This window comes from Salvelinus alpinus, chromosome 19 (genome assembly GCF_045679555.1).
Source record: "Salvelinus alpinus chromosome 19, SLU_Salpinus.1, whole genome shotgun sequence".
In the NCBI taxonomy this organism is placed as follows: Eukaryota; Metazoa; Chordata; class Actinopteri; order Salmoniformes; family Salmonidae; genus Salvelinus; species Salvelinus alpinus.
The window spans coordinates 38,971,011-38,998,674 of NC_092104.1; the positions used below are offsets into that span (position 1 = coordinate 38,971,011).

At 41.4% G+C, this 27,664-nt stretch overlaps 1 protein-coding gene across 1 annotated transcript in view; it reads left to right on the plus strand.

The window, feature by feature from the left end:
* The window catches only part of rnf10 (ring finger protein 10), a 31,031-nt gene that overhangs the window by 1,883 nt on the left and 1,484 nt on the right, over positions 1-27,664 (plus strand). The window contains exons 2-15 of the mRNA XM_071353432.1: positions 9,460-9,644; positions 9,924-10,129; positions 10,233-10,323; positions 10,412-10,596; positions 10,712-10,848; positions 25,215-25,369; positions 25,542-25,670; positions 25,761-25,986; positions 26,104-26,237; positions 26,354-26,471; positions 26,584-26,685; positions 26,781-26,918; positions 27,292-27,383; positions 27,544-27,601. Of these exons, the coding sequence (XP_071209533.1) occupies positions 9,460-9,644; positions 9,924-10,129; positions 10,233-10,323; positions 10,412-10,596; positions 10,712-10,848; positions 25,215-25,369; positions 25,542-25,670; positions 25,761-25,986; positions 26,104-26,237; positions 26,354-26,471; positions 26,584-26,685; positions 26,781-26,918; positions 27,292-27,383; positions 27,544-27,601 (1,956 nt within the window). The remainder of the gene's footprint in view (positions 1-9,459; positions 9,645-9,923; positions 10,130-10,232; positions 10,324-10,411; positions 10,597-10,711; positions 10,849-25,214; positions 25,370-25,541; positions 25,671-25,760; positions 25,987-26,103; positions 26,238-26,353; positions 26,472-26,583; positions 26,686-26,780; positions 26,919-27,291; positions 27,384-27,543; positions 27,602-27,664) is intronic.

A 27,664-nucleotide genomic window follows, 5' to 3' on the forward strand; every position in this document is an offset into this window, starting at 1 on the left:
TTCATGTGATATTCAGGTTGATGGTGGCGTTGAAACCCGTGTCAAATACCGATTTCAACTTAGTCAGTTCGTCAGTGACTAACTAATTCAATGGTGGACCCCTGATTGGTAATTCAATAATAATTAGGCCAACTACAAGTTTGTCTAGCGGCCAGCTATCTAAACTAAACAATCTCAAAAAAATGTGCAGACATGGGCTAATTGAGTGACTGTCAGTGACTTATACCCTGACTACACCGCTCGTGTTGCAAAATATATTTAGAAATCAATATTATTAAATTATTGCACCCATACTGCTCGCGCATGTCAATGAGCGTCTGTGTTGCCATGGGCTAAAATAGAAGTCAGTTCTATTTGTGACGTAGATCGCAGTGCAAGTCCTGCCTCTCCCATCTCCTCATTGGTTTATAGAAGCAGGTACCCACGTGCTATCCCCTCATTGGTTATACCAATGTGGGTGATTGAAAGATGAACTGTGTTGTCGGTCGTCGTGGTAATACTATAAAAGTTTAGATGCCAATCACCATATAAGTTCAAAGAAGAGAAGACTATAAACGATTCGGTTGAACGTTTTGTGTGTGGATTAATTGTCGGAGTAGAGGACTTTGTGCATTTCAGGTAAAATAACTCAATGTTTATATCCCAGGGCAAATTGGCTAGCAACAGCAAGCTAGATAAATGGGACAAATTAGCAAGTGCAAGCTAGCTAGCTAAATTGCCATAAATGTTTCATGCTTTTTGACCTGTCCCCAAATTAATGTAATTGGTTCAGAGTTTGTTTTGATATTTTAACCTGCGTGTCGTGATCGCGTTTGGTGTGGGGGGACAAAATACATTTATGCACACACGCAGCCGGTTTGGGTTCCGTGTTACATAACAAGAGAAGAACTGCTGATGCACAATGAAATTGAAATTACACCTTGCGTATTCTAAATTGCAAAGTATATTGAGACTGACTGGGGAGAGAGAGTCTCAATTTACTGTTGCAAGTTAGAATAGTAGAATATGCAAGGTGTAATTGCCACGGGCCCCAATTTGCCAATCCCTGATCTATAAGTAACAATTTTTAGATACTTAATGATTTGACCATAAAGTTTTGAAATGCTAATATAGATACCATTGACTTGCATTAGATTTGTGCCACAAATGCCAAGAAGTTAGCATTTGAAACAGTGGGCAACAAAACCAAACCATGGGTTGCAGTCATACCCTGTAAGCAGTCTATTGTCAAGGTAAGGAAACAAATGTCATTTTGGGTGAACGATTTCAGAACAATCTGAGATGGTTGGTGTCAATCCTCTTAAAGTGCTTTTTGAGGTGGAACAAACCTGTGGAAAATCCCCTTCCCAGTCAGTCTATTCTGTGTATTGGACATTCATATTGCAATGTACAGCCTTACCTATGAATATTGGGTCCATGAAATGGGGTAAGGCTGTACAATGCAAAATTAATGTCCAATAAACACAATAGGTACGACAGAGACTCGGATGAGACATCTGCATGTTGTTTTGTACAGGGTGGGATTGTGGGAAATGTAAGAACCCAACATTCATAATTTTTTTATTTTCCCTTTGAAAGTAAAAATGAGAATACAAGTAACATAAATGTGAATTGTCGTCCTCTGTGGCACATAACCAGATAACATACAATATTCTGTTATTCTGAAATCCATTTTTTATCATGTTTCTTTAGACCTGCCTAAGAAAATGTATTTATTTTGATGGTGTATATGAAATGAATTTATTAGACATCTACTTTTATGTAGCTGTTCCAAAGGCGTGGAGACCTGGAGATGCTAAATGTGTTTGTTAATTAATGGGCAATTACCATGACACCGGCAGTCTTTTGCATGGCAAAATGTCATGACCGTCACAGCCCTAGATAAGAGTGAGTCAAGCATCGATCATCATGTCACCAGAATAAGACCCTCGATATTTATTGGAAAGGAGCAGCAGGATCACCGTGCACGTTCACCACCTTGTGAAGTTGTTCATAACTTATTTAATCTGTAGCCTAATAAACTGCATGGTTTCCCCGAGTTGTAGTAAAAGGACCACACATCATCGCGTGACTCCAAATTTACTTCGATATGATGGTTATTATATCAATATTTGCCCATAAATGTGTTTCCACTGCCATTTCTCGCATTCTGTCAGCATTTATAAAATTGTACCGGAATTGTTTCCATCACAGCTGTCGTGATTTTTAAGTAAAAAAATAAATGTATACGGTATGGCTTTACTCGCATAAACGTGGTTACTGAGTAGGCTGATACCTAGGGATCGAGTCCATGAAATGGGGTAAGGCTATACATTGCAATATACAGTACCAGTCAAAAGTTTGGACACCTACTCATTCAAGGGTTTTTATTTTCACTATTTTCTATATTGTAGAATAATAGCGAAGACATCAAAACTATGAAATAACACATGGAATCATGTAGTAACCAAAAAAGTGTATTTGAGAATCTTCAAAGTAGCCACCCTTTGCCTTGATGACAGCTTTGCACCTCTTGGCATTCTCTCAACCAGCTTCACCTGAAATGCTTTTCCAACAGTCTTGAAGGAGTTCCCACATATGCTGAGCACATGTTGGCTGCTTTTCCTTCACTCTGCGGTCCAACTCATCCCAACCCATCTCAATTGGGTTGAGGTCAGGTGATTGTGGAGGCCAGGTCATCTGATGCAGCACTCCATCACTCTCCTTCTTGGTCAAATAGCCCTTACACAGCCTGGATGTGTTTTTTGTGTCATTGTCCTGTTGAAAAACAAATGATAGTCCTACTAAGCGCAAACCAGATGGGATGGCGTTTCACAGCAGAATGTTGTGGTAGCCATGCTGGTTAAGTGAGCCTTGAATTCCAAATAAATCACAGTGTCACCAGCAAAGCACCATCACATCACCTCCTCCATGCTTCAGGGTGGGAACAAAACATGCAGAGATCATCCGTTCACCTACTCTGCGTCTCACAAAGACACGGCGGTTGGAACAAATTCTCAAATTTGGACTCATCAGTCCAAAGGACCGATTTCCATCGGTCTAATGTCCATTGCTCGTGTTTCTTTGCCCAAGGAAGTCACTTCTTACTGGTGTCCTTTTAATAGCGGTTTCTTTGCAGCAATTCGACCATGAAGGCCTGATTCACACAGTCAACTCTGAATAGTTGATGTTGAGATGTGCCTGTTACTTGAACTTTAAAGCAATTATTTGGGCTGCAATCTGAGGTGCAGTTAATTGCCGATTACATTTCTTTTCTTTTTTCTGAGGCTGGTAACTTTTTTTAATGAACTTGTCCTCTGCAGCAGAGGTAACTCTGGATCTTCCTTTCCTGTGGCGGTCCTCAGGAGAGCCAGTTTCATCATAGCGCTTGATGGTTTTTGTGACTGCACTTGAAGAAACGTTCAAATTTCTTAATTTTCCTTATTGACTGACCTTCATGTCTTAAAGTAATGATGGACTGTCGTTTCTCTTTGCTTATTTGAGCTATTCTTGCCATAATATGGACTTAGCCCTGTTTGGTAAAGAACCATCTTCTGTATACCCCCCTACCTTGTCACAACATAACTGATTGGCTCAAACCCATTAAGATTAAAAGAAATTCCAAAAATGGACTTTTAACAAGCCACACCTGTTAATTGAAATGCATTCCAGTTGACTACCTCATGAAGCTGTTTGAGAGAATGCCAAGAGTGTGTAAAGCTGTCATCAAGGCAAAGGGTGGCTACTTTGAAGAATCTCAAATATATTTTGAATTGTTAAAAAAATGTGGTTACTACATGATTCCATATGTGTTATTTCATAGTTTTGATGTCTTCACTATTATTCTACTATGTAAAAATAAAGAAAAACCCTTGAATGAGTAGGTGTCCAAACGTTTGACTGGTACTGTATGTCCCTAATGCAATTCTGAAGTATAATACATCCACAGTGCAGTTTCAACAGATTTCTTACATTTTTTTGTGTCAAATTAATTATTGTCTTTTGCTGAATTTATACATCAACATTTCAACTTTGTTTAGCGTCTAGTACAGTTGCACGATTACACTTTTTATACGTTTGCATCAGTTCAGTGGGGGACTTTTATTTTGAAGGTGAACTGCCAATTCCACCATTGTTGTTCACAACACACTGGTCATCCAAGCCAGAGCGTGTGAGCAGAGTTGAGCGGTTGGAAATCCCGCTCGTGCTTGCGCTCCATGTATGTCCATGTCTTTCCTAAAAACCACTCCACGCTCACAGGGGGAAAAAACTCCTGCTCTGAATTTGCTCCACTCATTAAGATCACAATTGAACCGGCCCCCATCTGTTTTTGTGACTACCTGGACCTACCAAGTTGGTTTTAAGGTATTGAAACCAAACCATATGGATTTGAATGAAAAGTAATTGAAAAAACATGAAGGTGAATGTAAGAAGTGACCATCATTTCAATAGACTACGTGTCATATTAAACAGCATAAACACTAAATGGGTCAGGAGCCAGACAGTGAGCCTAAGAAGGAATTAAAATTAATTATTTAGGCTATATTATTTCAAGGCTATAGCCTACAAAAGAAATACATTGAAGCAGTTGCAAGTGCGACACAATAGGTTGGTAGGGACATGAAGCACATTTCATAGTATTAAATCATTACATTCTATAAATTGCGCATATAGGCTGTGACTTACTTAGAATTTAAATACAAATGAAATAAAAAATGACTTTCCTTTTGAATTTATTTTCAGAATCATGAGTTTGGCCCGTCTGTGGCTTCAGGCTCATGCGATGGTGCCTGGAGAGCAGGTCAGCAGCGAAGAATATTCTCTCCACACTTGCAGAGCCGCTGGGGATGCTAAACACCCTTTTTTGGGCGTTCTTGCCAGGCTGGGCACAGGCTGGGCATAGTTGTTTAATTGGCTAAATAACCCAATCAAATATGCCAGGCTTATTGGGCCAAAATCAGTTATGGCCTATTGTATAGATAATATAACAAAATGTTTAAGAGATCTGATTTGTAGTTTGTGTGCCATTCTAGCAAAGTATTTATCTACCCACCTCATTCCTTTCTTTTAGCATAGTGTACTTACTACGTGCACATTATACTTCAGATAAGTGTATTTTCAGATTCCACAATTATTCTTTAGTTGTGGACACTACATCACCGCACCTTCTCTCTTGCTCTTGGTCCTGATCTTTATAAGTTACCTTGATTTTTATCAGTTTCTATATGAAAATATTTAGGGAACTTCATGACAGTAGCTAAAGCAAGGGGCTATTAGTAGCACACAAGTAGACTACAAATCCATGCTGTGGCGGGCATGCCCTGAGCTCATGAAGTGAGAACTACTGGAGCGAAATTGAAGCGGGCGAGGAGGCCGACGCTCCAGCCTTTGGGAATCTCGCGCCACGCTGCAGTCACATTGGGCACGCTCCGCTCACATACTCTGATCCACGCTACGTTGTAGGGCTGGTTTGTTTACGTGATATTGGAGGAGATGTAAGTCGTGCCTTTTGACAGAGCATTGAAACATTCACCAAGAGTCGGGTGCATAATGCTTTCTGCACATTGCATTGAATTTCATGTATATAGGCCTTTTCAATATGTTACTGATATCTAACCACAGGTAAACTATTGTCCAAACAGGCTAAGGTGGGCTGTTTCATAACTGCTATATGTGACCCTCCGTTGAGGAGAAAATTATTCCAAGTGTCTGTTTCATGCATATACAGAATATTAATTTTGTATTTTTGTACAGTCGTCCATAGAGGCTGGTGGAGTTAAGTTAGCTAGTTATAGGCCTTACGACAGTGGATGACATCTCATTTCGTCGTTGTAGAACAGTGATCACCAATCTTTTGAGTCAAGATCACTTTCGCAGTCAAAAAGCAAGCCGGGGTCTACCGCTCTAATATAATTTTTTTTGAACATGACTTAAAAAAAACAAGCCTATGCAACATAAACAAAAAAAATACAGTTCTGTAGGAATGAGGTTTGTGCATTAGGCCTAATACATTATCACAGCATATTGGCTATGCTTGACTTGCCAATATTCTTATCAGGCCATATTATACACTATGTACAAAGGTATGTGGACAACCCTTCAAATTAGTGGATTTTACTATTTCAGAGACAGGTGTATAAAATCAAGAGCACAGCCATGCGATCTCCATAGACAAACATTGGCAGTTGAATGGCCTTACTAAAGAGCTCAGTGACTTTCGCACCGTCATAGGATGCCACCTTTCCAACAAGTCCGTTTGTCAAATTTCTGCCCTGCTAGAGCTGCCCCGGTCAACTGCAAGTGCTGTTCTTGTGAAGTAGTAGGCTCAGGCGTGAAGTGGTAGGCCACACCACACTCACTAGCAAGTTCCAAACTGCCTCTAGACGCAACGTCAGCACAAGAACTGTTCATCGGGAGCTTCATGAAATGGGTTTCCACGGCCAAGCACAAGCCTAAGATCACCACGCGTAAGGCCATACGTCGGCTGAAGTGATGTAAAGCTCGCCGCCATTAGTCGCTCTGGATAAGAGCGTCTGCTAAATGACTTAAATGTAAAATGTAATTAGACTCTGGAGCAGTGGAAATGCGTTCTCTGGAGTAATGAATCACTTCACAATCTGGCAGTCCAACAGATGAATCTGGGTTTGGCAGATGCCAGGAGATCGTTACCTGCCCCGATGCATAGTGCCAACTGTAAAGTTTGGCGGAGGAGGATTAATGGTCTGGGGCTGTTTTTCATGGTTTGAGCTTGGACCCTTGGTTCCAGTGAAGGGAAATCTTAATGCTACAGCTTACAATGACATTCTAGACGATTCTGTGCTTCTTACTTTGTGGCAAAAGTTTGGCGAAGGACCTTTCCTGTTTCAGCATGACAATGCCCCTGTGCACAAAGCGAGGTGTTACAGAAATGGTTTGAGAGGTGTGAAAGAACTTGACTGGTCTGCACAGAGCCCTAACCTCAACCTCATCGAACATCTTTGGTTTGAATTGGAACCAGGCCTAATCTCCCAACATCCGTGCCCGACCTCACTAATGCTCTTGTGGCTGAATGGAAGTAAGTCCCTGGAGCAATGTTCCATCATCTAGTGGAAAGCCTTCCCAGAAGAGTGGAGGCTGTTATAGCAGCATAGCTCTCCCTCCCTCCGCTATCTGTGATCTTTGGGACATCTCTACTAGAGGTCGACCGATTAATCGGAATGGCCGATTAATTAGGGCCGATTTCAAGTTTTCATAACAATCGGAAATCTGTATTTTTGGGCGCCGATTTAGCCGGGGTTTTTTTTTTTTTTTACACCTTTATTTAACTAGGCAAGTCAGCTAAGAACACATTCTTATTTTCAATGACGGCCTAGGAACGGTGGGTTAACTGCCTTGTTCAGGGGCAGAACGACAGATTTTCACCTTGTCAGCTCGGGGGATCCAATCTTGCAACCTTACAGTTAACTAGTCCAACGCTATAACCACCTGCCTCTCGTTGCACTCCACAAGGAGACTGACTGCTTGTGTGTGTTACGCGAATGCAGTAGAAGCCACGGTAAGTTGAAAGCTAGCTAGCATTAAACTTATCTTAAAAAACAATCAATCAATCATAATCACTAGTTATAACTACACATTGTTGATGATATTACTAGTTTATCTAGCGTGTCCTGCGTTGCGTATAATCAATGCAACGCTGGGGGATGATTTAACAAAAGCTCATTTGCGAAAAAAGCACAATCGTTGGACGACTGTACCTAACCATAAACACCAATGCCTTTCTTAAAATCAATACACAGAAGTATATATTTTTAAACCTGCATATTTAGCTAAAAGAAATCCAGGTTAGCAGGCAATATTAACCAGGTGAAATTGTGTCACTTCTCTTGCGTTCATTGCACGCAGAGTCAGGGTATATGCAACAGTTTGGGCTGCCTGGCTCATTGCGAACTAATTTTCCAGAATTTTACGTAATTATGACAGAACATTGAAGGTTGTGCAATGTAACAAGAATATTTAGACTTAGGGATGCCACCCGTTGGATAAAATACCGAACGGTTCCGTTTTTTCACGTTTTGTTTTCGAAATGATAGTTTCCGGATTTTACCATATTAATGACCAAAGGCTCGTATTTCTGTGTGTTATGTTATAATTAAGTCTATGATTTGATAGAGCAGTCTGACTGAGCGATGGTAGGCAGCAGCAGACTCGTAAGCATTCATTCAAACAGCACTTTCGTGCGTTTTCCCAGCAGCTCTTTGCAAGCACAGCGCTGTTTATGACTTCAAGCCTATCAGCCTAATGGCTGGTGTAACCGATGTGAAATGGCTAGCTAGTTAGCGGGGTGCGCACTAATAGCGTTTCAAAAGTCACTCGCTCTGAGACTTGGAGTAGTTATTCCCCTTGCTCTGCAAGGGCCGCGGCTTTTGTGGAGCGATGGGTAACGCTGCTTCGAGTGTGGCTGTTGTCGTTGTGTTCCTGGCAATACTATAGTGCCTATAAGAACATCAAATAGTCAAAGGTATATGAAATACAAATGGTATAGAGAGAAATAGTCCTATAAATACTATATTAACTACAACCTAAAACCTCTTACCTTGGAATATTGAAGACTCATGTTAAAAGGAACCACCAGCTTTCATATGTTCTCATGTTCTGAGCAAGGAACTTAAACATTAGCTTTTTTACATGGCACATATTGCACTTTTACTTTCTTCTCCAACACTTTGTTTTTGCATTATTTAAACCAAATTGAACATGTTTCATTATTTATTTGAGGCTAAATTGATTTTTATTGATGTATTATATTAAGTTAAAATAAGTGTTCATTCAGTATTGTTGTAATTGTCATTATTACAAATAAAATACATTTTAAAAATCGGCCGATTAATATTTTTTTTTGGTCCTCCAATAATCGGTACCGGCGTTGAAAAATCATAATCGGTCGACCTCTAATCTCTACCTCATTTGAAGTTGAAATATAAAATGGTTTAGGTAGGGGTCGACCGGTTGCTGACCACTGTTGTAGACTGTATCTTTGCCATTCATTTGGGATTGAGGCATGTAACAGGATCTACACACATAACAGGTCATTTTAGAGTGATCTATCACTTGTGTGCAAGTATGACTTGACTTGCTCTGGCTTGTGCTGATAAGTGCACATGACACGGCCCACCCTGTACTAGTCATGTGGGTTCTAAAGATTAGCTTTTTTTTAAACTAGAGGACCGGCAGGATATGTTTACCTTTTACCAATATGCCTTTCTGCTTTGGTGTCTTTCAGAGAGGTATTTGGTACAACAGTAATAATATCAGCAAGATTTGCATAATCTTCACCCTTCCCTTGGTTGATTTAGGCTACAAGCTGGTACAAGTTAATTTCTACTTTACATCACAGTGCCCCGCAACAGTGAGCATGAGAAAAGCTATGATAATGCAAATAGAATTGCTGATCATCCTGCTGGAATGATAAATCCCCTTATTTTCCCCTGTGATTCTCCCCAGATGGTAAGAATAATGGAGGTTCTAAGCGCTACAGCCGCAAGCGAGAGCCCTCCGTTCCCAAGAGTGACAGTTTCCCTGGCCCTCGTCGCACCAATTCACAGAAAAGCAAGAATTTTGACAAGAGACCTCCCCAGAGAGGTGGATCCCGGCAGTATGGCGTTACAGGTGGAGGAAGATGTGAAGAGGTGAGCATTCACAAGATAACAAAAACATGAATCTGTTGTTGGCTATGGAATAACCTACATAAGCCTATTTAAGAGAGCTTTGTTCGGCCCTATACTTGTATATTCCAACTTTTGGGATCTTGTTAGCTCTTAAATAGCACTTATTACAGTGAATATTTATATGCTAGAATGGTTTGAGTCACTGATCGGTAGAAACAAGGCAGCATCAACCCATAGGAATAATAATAATAATAATAAACCAGGAAAGTCGGGTTCTAATTATTTTCTCCCTTCCCTCAGGTAGCAGAGTGCCGCCAGGCTGAGTTCAGCCCGGCTCAGTTTGCTGGACCTAAAAAGATCAGTCTAAACCACTTGCTCAACTTCACCTTTGAGCCTCGTGTGGGCCATGGTGGTCTAGGAGGAGAAGGACACTCCTGCTGGGGCCGCCGCAACAAGTGGGGCCACAAGCATAAGCCCTTCAACAAGGAGCTTTTCCTGCAGGCCAAGTGAGCGCCCTCTCAATTCAAATCTTTCTTGTACAGTATGACAGAAGGCTTGTTGAATTGTTAGTTTGGTGTTTATTAACTTTTTGGTCTCCTTTTGCCTTAGTTGCCAGTTTGTGGTGACCGATGACCAGGACTACAAGGCTCACTTCACTGACCCAGACACTCTGGTGAACTGGGACTGTGTGCAGCAAGTGGTAGGTTCCGTACATCAGCCCTCTCTTTCGCTTGAAATCTCCACCTCCTAATTGGACTTTTATTGCATCTATTATTTCCCCCCTCCAGCGCATCTACAGTCATGAGGTGCCCTCCTGCCCCATCTGCCTCTACCCCCCGGTAGCGGCCCATATCACCCGCTGTGGCCATATCTTCTGCTGGCCATGCATGCTGCACTACCTGTCTCTCAGTGACAAGAGCTGGTCCAAGTGCCCCATCTGCTATGAGTCTGTGCACTCTGATGACCTCAAAAGGTTAGAGATGTTAAACAGCACTATTAGAACATTCTGTATCGCCACCTTTGGGAAAGAAAATATAATGGTTGAAAATGGTGAATAACGCACTCTATCCCCTCATGTCTCACTGCAGTGTGGTTGCGATGGAAACCAGGCAGTATGCAGTCGGTGACCTCATCACCATGTGCTTAATGCGGAGGGAGAAGGGGGCTCTGGTGGCCATGCCCAGCTCTCAGTGGGTGAAGGTGGAGGAGCCTATACTCTTTGGAGGTGAGTGATGAGGAGGATGATTACCATATGTTTGTGTTGTCACGATACCAGAAGTTTGACTTCTATACCAGGTTTAGTATCACGATACCGCAAGGAGAATGACTGATTTTCCAGGTTTTTGCTCTGAAAATCACACATTTTAATGTTTTAATCACACCAGGGGACCACTTTTGAAAAACGAATACATTTTGATTTGTGTAGCTACCCTTTATTTCATGTGCACATGCACCAGTGTTGCCATGTCTGCGGTTTTCCTGCAGCTTGGACTACTTTGAAAATGATGTCCTGGTGAAAATGTATTGGTTGCTGGTTTTTGGGCTACTTCTAAATTGTGCCGTGGCCACCATGGCATTTCTCTTTATAAAAACAAATTAGAACCTCTTCTGGTTAGAACCCTTCATCTCAATATCCGACTAAAATGACATACCCAAATCTAACTGGCTGTAGCTCAGGACCTGAGGCAAGGATCAAATCGAATTTGATTGGCCACATACACGTTTAGCAGATGTTATTGCTGGTGTAGCTAAATGCTTGTTTCTAGCTCCAACGGTGCAGTAGTATCTAACAAGTAATATCTAACAATTTCACAACAATACACACAAATCTAAAGTAAATGAATGGAATTAAGAATATATAAATATTTGGATGAGCAATGTCAGCGCGGCATAGACTAAAATACAGTAGAGTAGAATAGTATATACATATGAGATGAGTAATGCAAAATATGTAAATTTATTAGTGACCGAGTGTTCCATTATTAAAGTGGCCAGTGATTTCAAGTCTATGTATATAGGGCAGCAGCCTCTAAGGTACTAGTGATGGCTATTTAACAGTCTGATGGCCTTGAGATAGAAGCTGTTTTTCAGTCTCTCGGTCCCAGCTTTAATGCACCTGAACTGACCTCGCCTTCTGGATGATGAGCGAGGTGAACAGGCAGTGGCTCGGGTGGTTGTTGTACTTGATGATCTTTTTGGCCTTCCAGTGACATTGGGTTCTGTAAGTGTCCTGAAGGGCAGATGGTTTGCCCCTGGTGATGCGTTCGGCAGACCGCACCACCCTCTGGAGAGCCCTGCGGTTGCGGGTGGTGCTACTATTGTTGTGTTGTCTGCAAACTTGATTAAGTAGAAGGCGTGCGTGGCCACGCAATCATGGGTGAACAGGGAGTGCAGGAGGGGGCTAAGCACGCACCCTTGTGGGGCCCCTGTGTTGAGGATCAGCGAAGTGGAGGTGTTGTTAAATACCTTCACCACCTGAGGGGCGGCCCGTCAGGAAATCCAGGACCCAGTTGCACAGGGCGGGGTTCAGACCCAGGGCCCGAGCTTAATGATGAGCTTGGAGGGTACTATGGTGTTGAATACTGAGCTATAGTCAATGACTTTGCACACACACTGTTGCATATTTGTGATACTATTTTAAAGGAAACACTTTGAAGTTTGTGGAGATGTATGTAGGAGAATATATTCTCCTAATGTAGGAAGAATATAACACAATAGATCTGGTAAAACATCAAATAAAACAACAACTTGGGAATTTTATTGCATCATCTTTGAAATGCAAAAGAAAGGCCATACATTGAGATAGGAAGCTGGGGATAATTTAGATGTTGTCCACAACAGGGCAACAGTGTGTGTGAAAAGTTTCAGACCGATATATTCAAGAATGTGAGAGCTAGTGCTGGGCGATATGGCCAAAATCTCATATCCCGATAGGTCATTTCATATAACGATACATATCATGATATACACATTTTCTGTTAATTCAATGAATAAATAGTTTATCTAAAATGACCACATGTAAAGGCCTATTTCTTATTACATTTTGAATTATACTCAACAAATAAAGGTATTAGCATTTGGTACCTTGGGTCGAGTGTTAGCACCAACTCACGAAACCCCAGTTTCTCGACCGTGTAAATTGGGGCCATGTCTTTGCAGATGTAAGTTGTAACTGCAGCTGTTATCTCCTATCTTCGTGATTATTTTCCATATGCTGTGCCGCGGGCAAAAGCCTCTTGCAACGTCTGAGTCGAGGGTTTGTTTTGAGCACTCAACTGTACTTTTTTGGGTCTCATCCGTAGACTCTCCATACTGTTTCACTTGATTCTTGCGTAGGTGGTAAAAGAGGTTAGTGGTGTTTGAGCCTGTTGTCAGGACCGGCCTGCGGCATATTCTGCAGAGGACGGTTTTCTGGTCCGTGTCGGAATTTTCATACCCAAACCACGTCCATGCGACCAAAGTGGCCCTTATTTTAGGTACGGTCTCCGTGCTTTGTGTCACGTTCACTCTCCTCCATGTTTGTTTGTGTTGCAAATTTCAGAACGCAAAGCGACGTCCAATGGATGAAAACTATTGCCGTAAAGAGTGTGATTTGCGACACAACGAAATAAATGCTAAAGCGTAATATGAAACCATAGACGTTTTTCTATCGTCACACGATATATATCGTCATATCGCCCAGCCCTAGTGAGGTACATAATATTTAGTATGAAGTCTCCCAGATGTCCCTCATGAGTTTGCCCAAATGTAGCCAAGTGGCCTCCAAGTGGCTGAATTGGTCAATTGTAAGTCTACTGTAAGTCGCTCTGGATAAGAGCGTCTGCTCTTGGCCGGTAGGGATATCCTTGTCTCAGTATGTAAAAAATGTAATAAAATGTATGCACTCTACTGTAAGTCGCTCTGGATAAGTGACTAAAATGTAAATGTAATTGATTAATGTAAGTACATAACATTTTTGTATGTTCTCTATAGTTATGTTAATAAAAAAATAAGGTAACACAAAGATGAAGGGGGCTGTACTTTCCAGTCATGTCCAGCTGAGGTCCTGGCTACCTTTTAGGTTGAAATGTTGGTGGAAGTGGCACCACGTCATCCTCTAGTACAGTGTGCCAACAGTCTTCTCCCTCGGTGGTAGTTGCCCCCGGTGCACTGGCCCTCCTCCGCTTCTGGGCTGGCAGCTTCACACCTCTAGATGGCCTGGTGGGGGTGGAGCCAGAGAAAGCAGCAGGGGTCAGACTGGAGGAACCAGTTCCTACTTTTGAATGAGTGGGGGATGGAGGGCTTGAACGTGGTCTCTTTAGAGTTGGCTCCCAGAGGTCATCTCTACCACTATTGAGGATTTATTTTTTATTTTTCAGTTAAGTCAAGTTTACTATTACTTGTTTTATTTAACCTTTATTTTAGCAGGGGGTGAGCCCTGCGTCAATACATCAAATACACAAGACATACAGTGGGGAGAACAAGTATTTGATACACTGCCGATTTTGCAGGTTTTCCTACTTACAAAGCATGTAGAGGTCTGTAATTTTTATCATAGGTACACTTCAACTGTGAGAGACGGAATCTAAAACAAAAGTCCAGAAAATCACATTGTATGATTTTTAAGTAATTCATTTGCATTTTATTGCATGACATAAGTATTTGATCACCTACCAACCAGTAAGAATTCCGGCTCTCACAGACCTGTTAGTTTTTCTTTAAGAAGCCCTCCTGTTCTCCACTCATTACCTGTATTAACTGCACCTGTTTGAACTCGTTACCTGTATAAAAGACACCTGTCCACACACTCAATCAAACAGACTCCAACCTCTCCACAATGGCCAAGACCAGAGAGCTGTGTAAGGACATCAGGGATAAAATTGTAGACCTGCACAAGGCTGGGGTGGGCTACAGGACAATAGGCAAGCAGCTTGGTGAGAAGGCAACAACTGTTGGCGCAATTATTAGAAAATAGAAGAAAATAGAAGAAGTTCAAGATGATGGTCAATCACCCTCGGTCTGGGGCTCCATGCAAGATCTCACCTCGTGGGGCATCAATGATCATGAGGAAGGTGAGGGATCAGCCCAGAACTACACGGCAGGACCTGGTCAATGACCTGAAGAGAGCTGGGACCACAGTCTCAAAGAAAACCATTAGTAACACACTACGCCGTCATGGATTAAAATCCTGCAGCGCACACAAGGTCCCCCTGCTCAAGCAGGCGCATGTCCAGGCCCGTCTGAAGTTTGCCAATGACCATCTGGATGATCCAGAGGAGGAATGGGAGAAGGTCATGTGGTCTGATGATTCAAAAATAGAGCTTTTTGGTCTAAACTCCACTCGCCGTGTTTGGAGGAAGAAGAAGGATGAGTACAACCCCAAGAACACCATCCCAACCGTGAAGCATGGAGGTGGAAACATCATTCTTTGGGGATGCTTTTCTGCAAAGGGGACAGGACGACTGCACCGTATTGAGGGGAGGATGGATGGGGCCATGTATCGCGAGATCTTGGCCAACAACCTCCTTCCCTCAGTAAGAGCATTGAAGATGGGTCGTGGCTGGGTCTTCCAGCATGACAACGACCCGAAACACACAGCCAGGGCAACTAAGGAGTGGCTCCGTAAGAAGTATCTCAAGGTCCTGGAGTGGCCTAGCCAGTCTCCAGACCTGAACCCAATAGAAAATCTTTGGAGGGAGCTGAAAGTCCGTATTGCCCAGCGACAGCCCCGAAACCTGAAGGATCTGGAGAAGGTCTGTATGGAGGAGTGGGCCAAAATCCCTGCTGCAGTGTGTGCAAACCTGGTCAAGAACTACAGGAAACGTATGATCTCTGTAATTGCAAACAAAGGATTCTGTACCAAATATTAAGTTCTGCTTTTCTGATGTATCAAATACTTATGTCATGCAATAAAATGCTAATTAATTACTTAAAAATCATACAATGTGATTTTGGGGATTTTTGTTTTAGATTACGTCTCTCACAGTTGAAGTGTACCTATGATAAAAATTACAGACCTCTACATGCTTTGTAAGTAGGAAAATCGGCAAAATCGGCAGTGTATCAAATACTTGTTCTCCCCACTGTATGTATAAACATTTATATTGAGTATGGGGAACACAATCACTATAATGAAATATGTGGACCAATAGGCAACATGACACTCAAACCACAGCCAACATAACATACACACACACAGTGCATTCGGAAAGTATTCAGACCCCTTGACTTTCTCCACATTTTGTTACATTACAGCCTTATTCTAAAACGGATTTAAAAAAAAAAAAAAATGTATACTATATATATAAAATCCTCATCAATTTACACACAATACCCCATAATGACAAAGAAAAAACAAGTTGTTAGAAATGTTTGCAAATGTATTAAAAATAAAATAAAAAAGTATTTAGACCCTTTGCTATGAGACTCAAAATTGAGCTCAAGTGCATCCTGTTTACGTTTATCATCCTTGAGATGTTTCTACAACTTGATAGGAGTCCACCTGTGGTAAATTCAATTGATTGGACATTATTTAGAATGGCACACACCTGTCTATATAAGGTCCCACAGTTGACTGTGCATGTCAGAGCAAAAACCAAGCCATGAGTTGTCCGTAGAGCTCAGACAGGATTATGTCGAGCGACAGATCTGGGGAAGGGTACCAAAAATATTCCGCAGCATTGACTGTCCCCACAAAACACAGTGGCCATCATTCTTAAAAGGAAGAAGTTTGGAACCACCAAGACTCTACCTAGAGCTGGCCGCTCGACCAAACTGAGCAATCTGGTGAAAGAACCCAATGGTAACACTGACAGAGCTCAAGAGTTCCTCTGTGGAGATGGGAGAAATTTCCAGAAGGACAACCATCTCTGCAGCACTCCACCAATCAGTCCTTTATGGTAGAGTGGCCAGACGGAAGCCACTCCTCAGTAAAAGGCACATGACTGCTTGCTTCGAGTTTGACAAAAGGAACCTAAAGGGGACTTGATGAGAAACAAGATCCTCTGGTCTGATGAAACCAAGATGGAACTCTTTGGCCTGAATGCCAAGTGTCACGTCTGGAGGAAACCTGGCACCATCCCTACGGTGAAGCATGGTGATGGCAGCATCATGATGTGGGGATGTTTTTCATTGGCAGTGACTGGGACACTAGTCAGGATCGAGGGAAAGATGAACGGAGCAAAGTACAGAGTGCTCAGGACATCAGACTGGAGCAAAGATTCACCTTCCAACAGGACAACGACCCTAAGCACACAGCCAAGACAAAGCAGGAGTGGCTTCAGGACAAGTCTCTGAATGTCCAAGAGGCCCAGCCAGAGCCCGGACCTGAACCTGATCAAACATCTCTGGAGAGACTTGAAAATAGCTATGCAGCAATGCTCCCCATCCAACCTGACAGAGCTTGAGAGGATCTGCAGAGAAGAATGTGAGAAACTCCCCAAATACAGGTGTGCCAAACTTGTAGCGTCATACCCATGAAGACTCGAGGCTGTAATCTCTGTCAAAGGTGCTTCAACAAAGTACTGAGTAAAGGGTCTGAATACTTATGTGAATGTGATATTTCAGTTTTTTTTATACATTTGCATACATTTCTAATACCCTGTTTTTTCTTTGTCATTATGGGATATTGTGTGTAGATTAAAAAAACAATTGTATAAATGTTAGAATAAGGCTGTAACATAACAAAATGGGGAAAAAGTCAAGGGGTCTGAATACTTTCTGAAAACACTGTAGGGTAAGTTAATACATTGTATACTTGGACTTCGATTCAACTCTTCCACTCTGACACGGAACCCAAACCGGATGCGCACATAAATGTATTTTGGCCCGCTACACCAAACGCGATCACGACACGCAGGTTAAAATATCAAAACAAACTCTGAACCAATTACATTAATTTGTGAACAGGTTGAAAAGCATTAAACATTTATGCAATTTAGCTTGCACTTGCTAGCTAATTTGTCCTATTTAGCTAGCTTGCTGTTGCTAGCTAATTTGTCCTGGGATATAAACATTGAGATGTTATTTTACCTGAAATGCACAAGGTCCTCTACATCGACAATTAATCCACACACAAAACGGTCAACCGAATCATTTATAGTTATCTCTCTTCCTTCCAGGCTTTTTCTTCATATAACTTATATGGTGATTGGCATCTAACCTTTCATAGTATTACTACACCGACCGGCAACACAGTTCGTCTTTCAATCACCCACGTGGGTATAACCAATGAGGAGATGGCACGTGGGTATCTGCTTCTATAAACCAATGAGGAGATGGGAGAGGCAGGCCTTGCAGCACGATCAGCGTCAGAAATAGAAGGAGTTCTATTTTAGCCCTTGGCAACGCAGACGCTGGTTGACGCAATAATTGAACGGCATAGATTTCTAAAATGTATTTTGTGGTCAGCCTATTAGTAGCCAAGTTTTACTTTTTCAGTTTTGAGAAAGTTTGTAGAATAGAACAAACCGCTGCGTAACGCAAATTACCATTTGTTCTGTTTTCTTTCCCCTTGAGAATGAACATGGTTGTGCACAGGTCTAGCTTGATGGCTGTTTGTCGTCAAAGGGCGTTCACATACTACTGTAAAGCCCAGCTCATTGGTTATCTGGCTAGCTATGTTACGATAAGTGGTCATAGGACCAATACACTGTCAATCAAGGGAACACCGCTCGTCTCATTGGTTTGTAATGATGGCTGACCTTCATGGGCTAATTGACGTGCTGTGTAGCCAATATGTAATGTTGAATGATGGAACAAGTTTGGTTGCCTTCTAGAGTGTCTGAGGATTGCACAGAAACCGAATTTGACTGGGTTAAACAATGTTTTGCGGATTAGATTTAATAAATTGTTCTGTTGCAAGTTGAAAGAGTCGTAATTCATGCAAAACACTGTATACGACATGGATGTTGTTAGAGGTCGACCGATTATGATTTTTCAACGCCGATACCGATTTATTGGAGGACCACAAAAAGCCGATACCGATTTAATCGGCCGTATTTTTAAATGTTATTAATTTTTTATTTATATTCATATAAATAATGGCAATGACAACAATACTGAATGAACACTTATTTTAACTTAATATAATACAGAAATGAAATCTATTTTGTCTCAAATAAATAATGAAACATGCTCAATTTGGTTTAAATAATGCAAAAACAGTGCTGGTTAAGAAAGTAAAAGTGCAATATGTGCCATGTAAAAAATCTTACATTTAAGTTCCTTGCTCAGAACCAATGAAAGCTGGTGGTTCAATATTCCCAGTTAAGAAATGTTAGGTTGCAGTTATTATAGGAATTATGACGCGTCGACTATTTCTCTCTCTACCATTTGTATTTCATATACCTTTGACTATTGGATGTTCTAATAGGCACTTTAGTATTGCCAGCCTAATCTCAGAAGTTGATAAGCTTGAAGTCATAAGCAACGCTGTGATCAAGCATTGCTAAGAGCTGCTGGCAAACGCAATAAAGTTTGAATGAATGCTTACGAGCTTGCTGCTTACCACCGCTCAGTCAGACTGCTCTATGAAATATGAAATCATATACTTAATTATAATATAATAAACACAGAAATACGAGCCTTTGATCATTAATATGGTCAAATCCGGAAACTATCATTTCGAAAACAAAACGTTTATTATTTCAGTGAAATACGGACCGTTCCGTATTTTATGGAACGGGTGGCAACCCTAAATCTAAATCTTGCTGTTACATTGCACAAACTTCAATGTTATGTCATAATTATGTAAAATTCTGACAAATTAGTTCGCAACGAGCCAGAGCCAGGCGGCCCAAACTGTTGCATATACCCTGACTCTGCGTGCAATAAACGCAAGAGAAGTGACACAATTTCCCTAGTTAATATTGCCTGCTAACATTAATTTCTTTCAACTAAATATGCAGGTTTAAAAATATATATATTTCTGTGTATTGATTTTAAGAAAGGCAAAATATGTTTATGGTTAGGTACATTCGTGCAATGATTGTGCTTTTTTTGCAAATGCGCCTTTGTTAAATCATCACCCGTTTGGCGAAGTAGGCTGTGATTCGATGATAAATTAACAGGCACCGCATTGATTATATGCAATGCAGGAAAAGCTAGTTAATCTAGTATTATCAACTATGTGTAGTTAACTAGTGATTATGTTAAGATTGATTGTTTTTTATAAGATAAGTTTAATGCTAGCTAGCAACTTACCTTGGCTCCTTGCTGCACCCGCGTATCAGGTGGTCAGCATGCCACGCAGTCTCCTCGTGGAATGCAATGTAATCGGCCACAATCGGCATCCAAAAATGCAGATTACCGATTGTTATGAAAACTTGAAATCGGCCGATTTAATTGGTTGACCTCTAGTTGTTATTAATCGGAATGGCCGATTAATTAGGGCCGATTTCAAGCTTTCATAACAATCGGAAATCGGTATTTTTGGGCGCCGATTTTATTATTATATATATATTTTTTTTTACACCTTTATTTAATCTTTATTTAACTAGGCAAGTCAGTTAAGAACACATTCTTGTTTTCAATGACGGCCTAGGAACGTTCTGCCTCGTTCAGGGGCAGAACGACAGATTTTTAACCTTGTCAGCTCGGGGGATCCAATCTTGCATCCTTACAGTTAACTAGTCCAATGCTCTAACACCTGATTACATTGCACTCCACGAGGAGCCTGCCTGTTACGCGAATGCAGTAAGCTAAGGTAAGTTGCTAGCTAGCATTTAAACTTATCTTATAAAAAAACAATCAATCAATGACTGTCATTGCTCCAATGTGTACTTAACCATAAACATCAATTTCTTTCTTAAAATCAATACACAAGTATATATTTTTAAACCTGCATATTTAGCTAAAAGAAATCCAGGTTAGCAGGCAATATTAACCAGGTGAAATTGTGTCACTTCTCTTGCGTTCATTGCATGCAGAGTCAGGGTATATGCAACAGTTTGGGCCGCCTGGCTCTTAGCGAACTAATTTGCCAGAATTTTACGTAATTATGACATAACATTGAAGGTTGTGCAATGTAACAGGAATATTTAGACTCATGGATGCCACCCGTTAGATAAAATACGGAACGTAATAAACGTTTTGTTTTCGAGGTGATAGTTTTCGGATTAGTCAAAGGTATATGGTTTAGAGAGAAATAGTCGACGCGTTATAATTCCTGTAATAACTTGCGGCTGAACTTGAAAGGGGTTCCTTCGTTATTTTACCGTTCATGTCTTCCATAGATAATGTCTTGATCTACTTCAAATAAGGTCTGTGTTTCGCGGAGGAGCAGACTGACAGGGGACCATGCAAACAAGCTTTGCTTTCTGCACTACAACCTAAAACTTATTAACTGGGAATATTGAAGACCCATGAAAGCTGGTGGTTCGTTTTAACATATGTTCTCATGTTATTTGAGACTAAATAGATTTTATTTATGTATTATATTAAGTTAAAATAAAAGTGTTCATTGTTCATTCAGTATTGTTGCAATTGTCATTATTACAAAAATGTGTGTGTGTGTGTATGATATATATATATATATATATATATATAAATACATTTTATTTTTAAATCGGTCGATTTAATCGGTATCGGCTTTTTTTGTCCTCCAATAATCGGTATCGGCGTTGAAAAATCATAATCGGTCGACCTCTAGTTGTTAGGATATAAATATGGATTTTATCAAACAAAACTATGCTACATTTAATCTCTGGGACCCTCAGGATGACAAATCAGAGCAAGATTACTGAATGTATGTACATTATTTACCGTCAGAGGTGAATGTATCAAACCAATTGCCTTGATAAAGGAATTTTGTTGTTGTGCACTATCCTCAAACAATAGCATGGTATTTTTGCGCTGTAATGGCTATTGTAAATTGGACACTGCAGTTAGATTAACAATCATTTAAGCTTTCTGACAATATAAGACATGTCTATGTCCTGGAAAATTGGCTGTTTACAATGACATTCTAGTGAAATATATATGGATTTGGAGTGGTCAATGTGTTGGTAATTTTAGTTAAACCTGGCAACCTTGCTTAGTATTGTTTGGTTTCTGTAGCACACATGGAGTTAGAAAGATTCTTCCAGGTAGACATAGGTTACTTTGCAGTACATTTTTAATTGAGTTTTTTGTGGAAGCCTTTCCATCTACCTGACGACGGTTAGCATTAGCATGCTAAAGGCGACACAAAGTGGTAGACATGCAAGCGCTGCACGCATTCCTGTGTCCTATTGTCTTCAGAAAGTTGCAGGGAATATGAATCAGGGATGCATTCTGTTTGTCTTAAACTTGGGCTAATTAATACATTTTCGAATAAGTAAAATACATTTAGTTGGTTTCCAAACGTGAGAGACATTTAATAGACGAACCGGAAGTAACAAAATTCTATCTAATCGTTTTTCATGTTGTAGTTAGGGCTGTTGCAGTACGGTCCGTATTACCGCCACACCGGCAGTCATGACCACAGTCAAAGTAATCTCTTGACATGTGTTTGTAGTAAGCAACTTGCCAACTACCATCAGGTCCTAATGGCCTGGTACTCAGGGCTCTATTGTCCCTCTAACCACTCTGACATCAATGCAAATGCTATCGAAATCACATCAACCACTTATCAAAATAATATCATGATTTTAAAACTCACCTCACTGTGACGACAGCAGGTTCAACAGCAGGTTGAAACTGAGTGGGGAAACACGGTTGTTGTTGATGTTGTTTTAAAGCCAAACAACGAAATGGACAGCGCTTTAAGGTGATTTAATTCAAAGCATTTAAGACATTGCATGTAGAACATCCATACGCATAGTAGAGCTTATGCATTCGCCTATATACAGTGGGCAAAAAAGTATTTAGTCAGCCACCAATTGTGCAAGTTCTCCCACTTAAAAAGATGAGAGAGGCCTGTAATTTTCATCATAGGTACACTTCAACTATGACAGACAAAATGAGAAAAAGAAATCCAGAAAATCACATTGTAGGATTTTTAATGAATTTATTTGCAAATTATGGTGGAAAATAAGTATTTGGTCACCTACAAACAAGCAAGATTTATGGCTCTCACAGACCTGTAACTTCTTCTTTAAGAGGCTCCTCTGTCCTCCACTCGTTTACCTGTATTAATGGCACCTGTTTGAACTTGTTATCAGTATAAAAGACACCTGTCCACAACCTCAAACAGTCACACTCCAAACTCCACTATGGCCAAGACCAAAGAGCTGTCAAAGGACACCAGAAACAAAATTGTAGACCTGCACCAGGCTGGGAAGACTGAATCTGCAATAGGTAAGTAGCTTGGTTTGAAGAAATCAACTGTGGGAGCAATTATTAGGAAATGGAAGACATACAAGACCACTGATAATCTCCCTCGATCTGGGGCTCCACGCAAGATCTCACCCCGTGGGGTCAAAATGATCACAAGAACGGTGAGCAAAAATCCCAGAACCACACGGGGGGACCTAGTGAATGACCTGCAGAGAGCTGGGACCTAAGTAACAAAGCCTACCATCAGCAAGGGCATTGAAGATGAAACGTGGCTGGGTCTTTCAGCATGACAATGATCCCAAACACACCGCCCGGGCAACGAAGGAGTGGCTTCGTAAGAAGCATTTCAAGGTCCTGGAGTGGCCTAGCCAGTCTCCAGATCTCAACCCCATAGAAAATCTTTGGAGGGAGTTGAAAGTCCGTGTTGCCCAGCAACAGCCCCAAAACATCAGTGCTCTAGAGGAGATCTGCATGGAGGAATGGGCCAAAATACCAGCAACAGTGTGTGAAAACCTTGTGATGACTTACAGAAAACGTTTGACCTCTGTCATTGCCAACAAAGGGTATACTGTATAACAAAGTATTGAGGTAAACTTTTGTTATTGACCAAATACTTATTTTCCACCATAATTTGCAAATAAATTCATTAAAAATCCTACAATGTGATTTTCTGGATTTTTTTTCTCATTTTGTCAGTCATAGTTGAAGTGTACCTATGATGAAAATTACAGGCCTCTCTCATCTTTTTAAGTGGGAGAACTTGCACAATTGGTGGCTGACTAAGTACTTTTTTGCCCCACTATGAGCCCAAGCCACACCAAAACAGAATCAAAATAATGATTGTGCCACAGTTATACAATACATCACCTACCGCATATAAAAAAACATCTATTTAAGATGTCTTTGGTACATAATTGGTCTAGCCTATAATCCACAATTAAACAATCTAGTAATTGCCTTTGAGTGTGGACTGTATTATGCATTCTGGATGGACTGGTTACCTTATGTTACGCTCCAATCTTTCTATCCATGAGTCTGGGAGGGAACATATAGGCCTAGGCGATGCCGTTGGTTCATTGATTGTGCAGGGTAGTTTACGAATTTAGCCTACATTTTATAGTGAATTTGAGTTTGAATAACCTAGTAATGGGGCACGTTTTAATGTTTTAATAATTAATAGGTTGACACACTGCCTTTTTTAGCTATAGAATATCTCACCACTGCGTTTCTCCATCTCCTCTCCTTCATTGCTTTCTCGGTCGTGCAGAGATGGGGGGGGGGGGGCTGTCAACAGTTTATTGAAATGTTTTGTTGTGAAAACTTGTTACTATCGACGTTTCCAAAATTAAGCATTGGGTAGCTGCAGGAACATGGTTGGAGAGCCCATGACAAACATGTGTGAAGTGAAATGAATGTTTTTTAAACAGACATTTCTATATGCAATCCCATGTGAAAGCAGAGTTTTGAATGTTGCCACTAAAAAGAGGATCCCAGCTGCTACTATAGTAGCCTACCCAGCATGATTTACACTGCGGGAAAGCGGCTGCCAGTCGTTATTCAAATGCATATGGATTACATTTTCATCTGTCCCTGGTCCTGCCCTTTTTTGTGACTTTTTAAAATAGTTAATAGCCTGTAGTCGCATCATGCAGCCCATATATGTTTGGATTTCTAAGACATTCTAAGGTTTGTGTCATTCACAACTAAAGTTGCCAAATAACTCTAAATCCTGCGTATAGGAGCCGTTTCAAATGATCACTTTTTATGCTCAACATAGCCGCTTCATATGCGCACCCGCTCCGATATTGAAAAATATCCTTTCTATTTTATTCCGCTAAGTTCAATTATATTATTCTTACAATAAAATCATATAAAATAATGGCACTCATAAGCAAATCTTGTCTGCTAAATAAACTAAAGCCTACAGCCTTTGGCATGGCGCATAGTCAGTAGTAGGCCAACTCATATTCGGTTCCTTTTGAAATATATATATTTTTCATTTAATGTCTCTTTAGATCTGCCTAAAATAGATGATGGATTTATTGTGATGGTGTATATTAAATGGATTTATTAGACTTTTTAAAAATGTAAATGTTCCAAAGGCACGCATCAGTGACTTGTATGCCTGGAGATGCTAAACATGTTTGTTCATTAACGGTCAATTACCGTGAGATCAGCATACATTTGCATGACAATAACCGGCTAACAAAATGTCATGACTGCCACAGTCCTAGTTTGTAGTATTGAAAAAGTACCAAAGTTTTAGTGTACCATGCAACACTGTTTACCATATACCTGTTTCTGTGGTATGGTATATGTGAGTCGTTGTGACACGGCTGTACCCCTGTGCTGTAGATGTGCATCTGAGCCCGTACTCCAAACTGCTGCTGGCCTCTCAGGAGCAGGTGCTGGGCCTAGTGGCCGAGGAGAAGGCCGCTCTGCAGGGTCAGCTCACCCAGGGAGAGGATGCCACAGCCTGTTTCATCCAGAGTGCCCTGTGCAATCTGCAGGTAACACTGACAAACTAGCAGCTTGTAATTTAAAATACAGGCAGCTTCTACTGCATGAAGCAAGAAGTGATGTGTGTGAAGTTTGACTTGTTACACAAACTTAGGTCAAGTCATATATGATATGCCTATATAACATGAACTGACCCCCTCTCTTTCCTGTGCTGTGGTCCAGGAGCGAGTGGAAGCTCTGCTGAAGCACCAGAAGGCATGTGCTGAGGACAACCTGGAACTGTCAAATCTCACCCTGGCAGATCCCCCCTCCCCTGAGGAGGAAGTGGTGACCACCTTTAGCAGTACCAAGGTAATTGTTTGCATTTATAACCCATTAATATACTCTCCAAACTCGCCCGTGTTATTGGCTCAGAGATTCTCCATGTTTTACTCTTTCCAGCCAGTTCTGCAGTATTCCTCTGCATTTGATGATGAGGTGGCAGAGGTTCCAGAGGAGGACCCTGAGGAACCACAGCGCCCTGAAGGGCTCCTGGAGAGAGTGCTGGAGGAGTCCCCTGAGGATGCAGCTCCAGAGCCCCAGCCTGCTGAGGAGAACCATCCCAGCCAGGCTGAAACGACGCGCCCCCAAACCTCAGAGCATGGACCCTCCTACTACTTCTACCAAGGTAGGATACCCTTTAGCAGAACTACAGTTTATCAGTGTCTCTCCACTTAACATCTACCATGTCCTCTTTATTACATTCAAAAGTCCAGTCTCTGCACTTACTCCTTTGTTCTTCCAGCGGAGGACTGCCAGCAGATGTTCCTGCACCCAGTGAATGTGCGCTGTCTGCAACGTGAGTACGGCAGCCTAGAGGCCAGCCCCCACACCATCACGGCCACTGTGGTGGAGATTGAGGGGCAAACTATCACTGAGGTAAGTGATTAGATCTAAACCATGTTTGTTCTTGAAAAATGTACCAAGACTTTGTTTCTTCTGCTTCATCCCAGGAACATGTGCAATATCTCAGGTTTTGATTCTCTTGGCTACAGGAGATTCGCCGTCGACACCGCTACCTGGCTCACCTGCCGCTCACCTGTGAGTTCAGTATCTGTGAGCTGGCCCTGCAGCCCCCCACCCTGTCCAAAGAGACCCTGGACAGCTTTGCAGGTCAGAACCTAACATACTCTCTATTCTAGTCATGTACATTGCTTCTTAGAGTAAATACTAATCCAATACTGATCTTCTTTCTCCCTCACTTTTTTTTCCTTCTGACTCTCAGATGATTTGGAGAAAAGAAAGCGTCTCAGACAAAAGAAAGCAAGGGATGAGAAGCGCAGGGAGAGGCGTATTGAGATGGAGGAGAACAAGAAGCAGGGGAAATGTGAGTCCATTTTACTTTTGGTTGTTTCTCAATGTAGAATGTGTAACTGAAAAATTGTCGTCAGATAAAGTATCTTCATATGAATGTTTTCTCAGATCCAGAGGTGCATATTGGGCTGGAGAATTTTCAGCAGTTCCCGGCATTTGGGTCACCACCTCACAACGGCAGTCCACAAGTGTATCCTGAATTTCTGTTGGCCCCTCACTCAGCCCTCACCAGCAGCGCTGTCTCTGGTGAGACCAGCTCTTTCAACTGTCCTTTATTTTGACAGGCTTGGAAATTTAAAGTGTCACTGTTTTATGGACTTCTGATAGTAATGTTTGTATTTTGTGCCATGGAATTCGTTTTTTATTTAACCTTTTATTTAACTAGGCAAGTCAGTTAAGAACAATTTCTTATTTACAAGGACAGCCTAGGAACAGTGGGTTAACTGCCTTGTTCAGGGGCAGAACGACAGATTTGTACCTTGTCAGCTCGGGGATTCGATCTAGCAACCTTTCTGTTACTGGCCCAACGCTCTAACCACTAGGCTACCTGCCGCCCCAAATATAGCACATTACAAATGGTGTCTTGTAAACTGAAATCGCCATTTCCATATTGTTGTAGATGGGATGATGTTCCCTAGTCTGACTGGAGACAGCCTTGCGCCCAGCGTGGGCTGTGTGGAGGATGACTCTCACTGCATGTCCTTTGCTCAGGTCTGTAGGCCTAACTCATTAATTTAGTCACTCCTACATGTCTGTACCTACTATTTTTTTATTACGAGCTGATTACCTTGGATGTCAGGATGTTACAACTTTTGGATATAGACAATTTAGATGACTTTTCTCTCATCACCCCTTATTCTCCCCTGATAAGATGCTGAGGGATGGGAAAGCCAGGGCTGATGCTGGGCCGTGGACCACTCCAAAGAAAGGTGACAACTCCACGTCTACATCATTCATTTCTCATCAGTTTCTGTTAGTGTTTGCTCAAATCA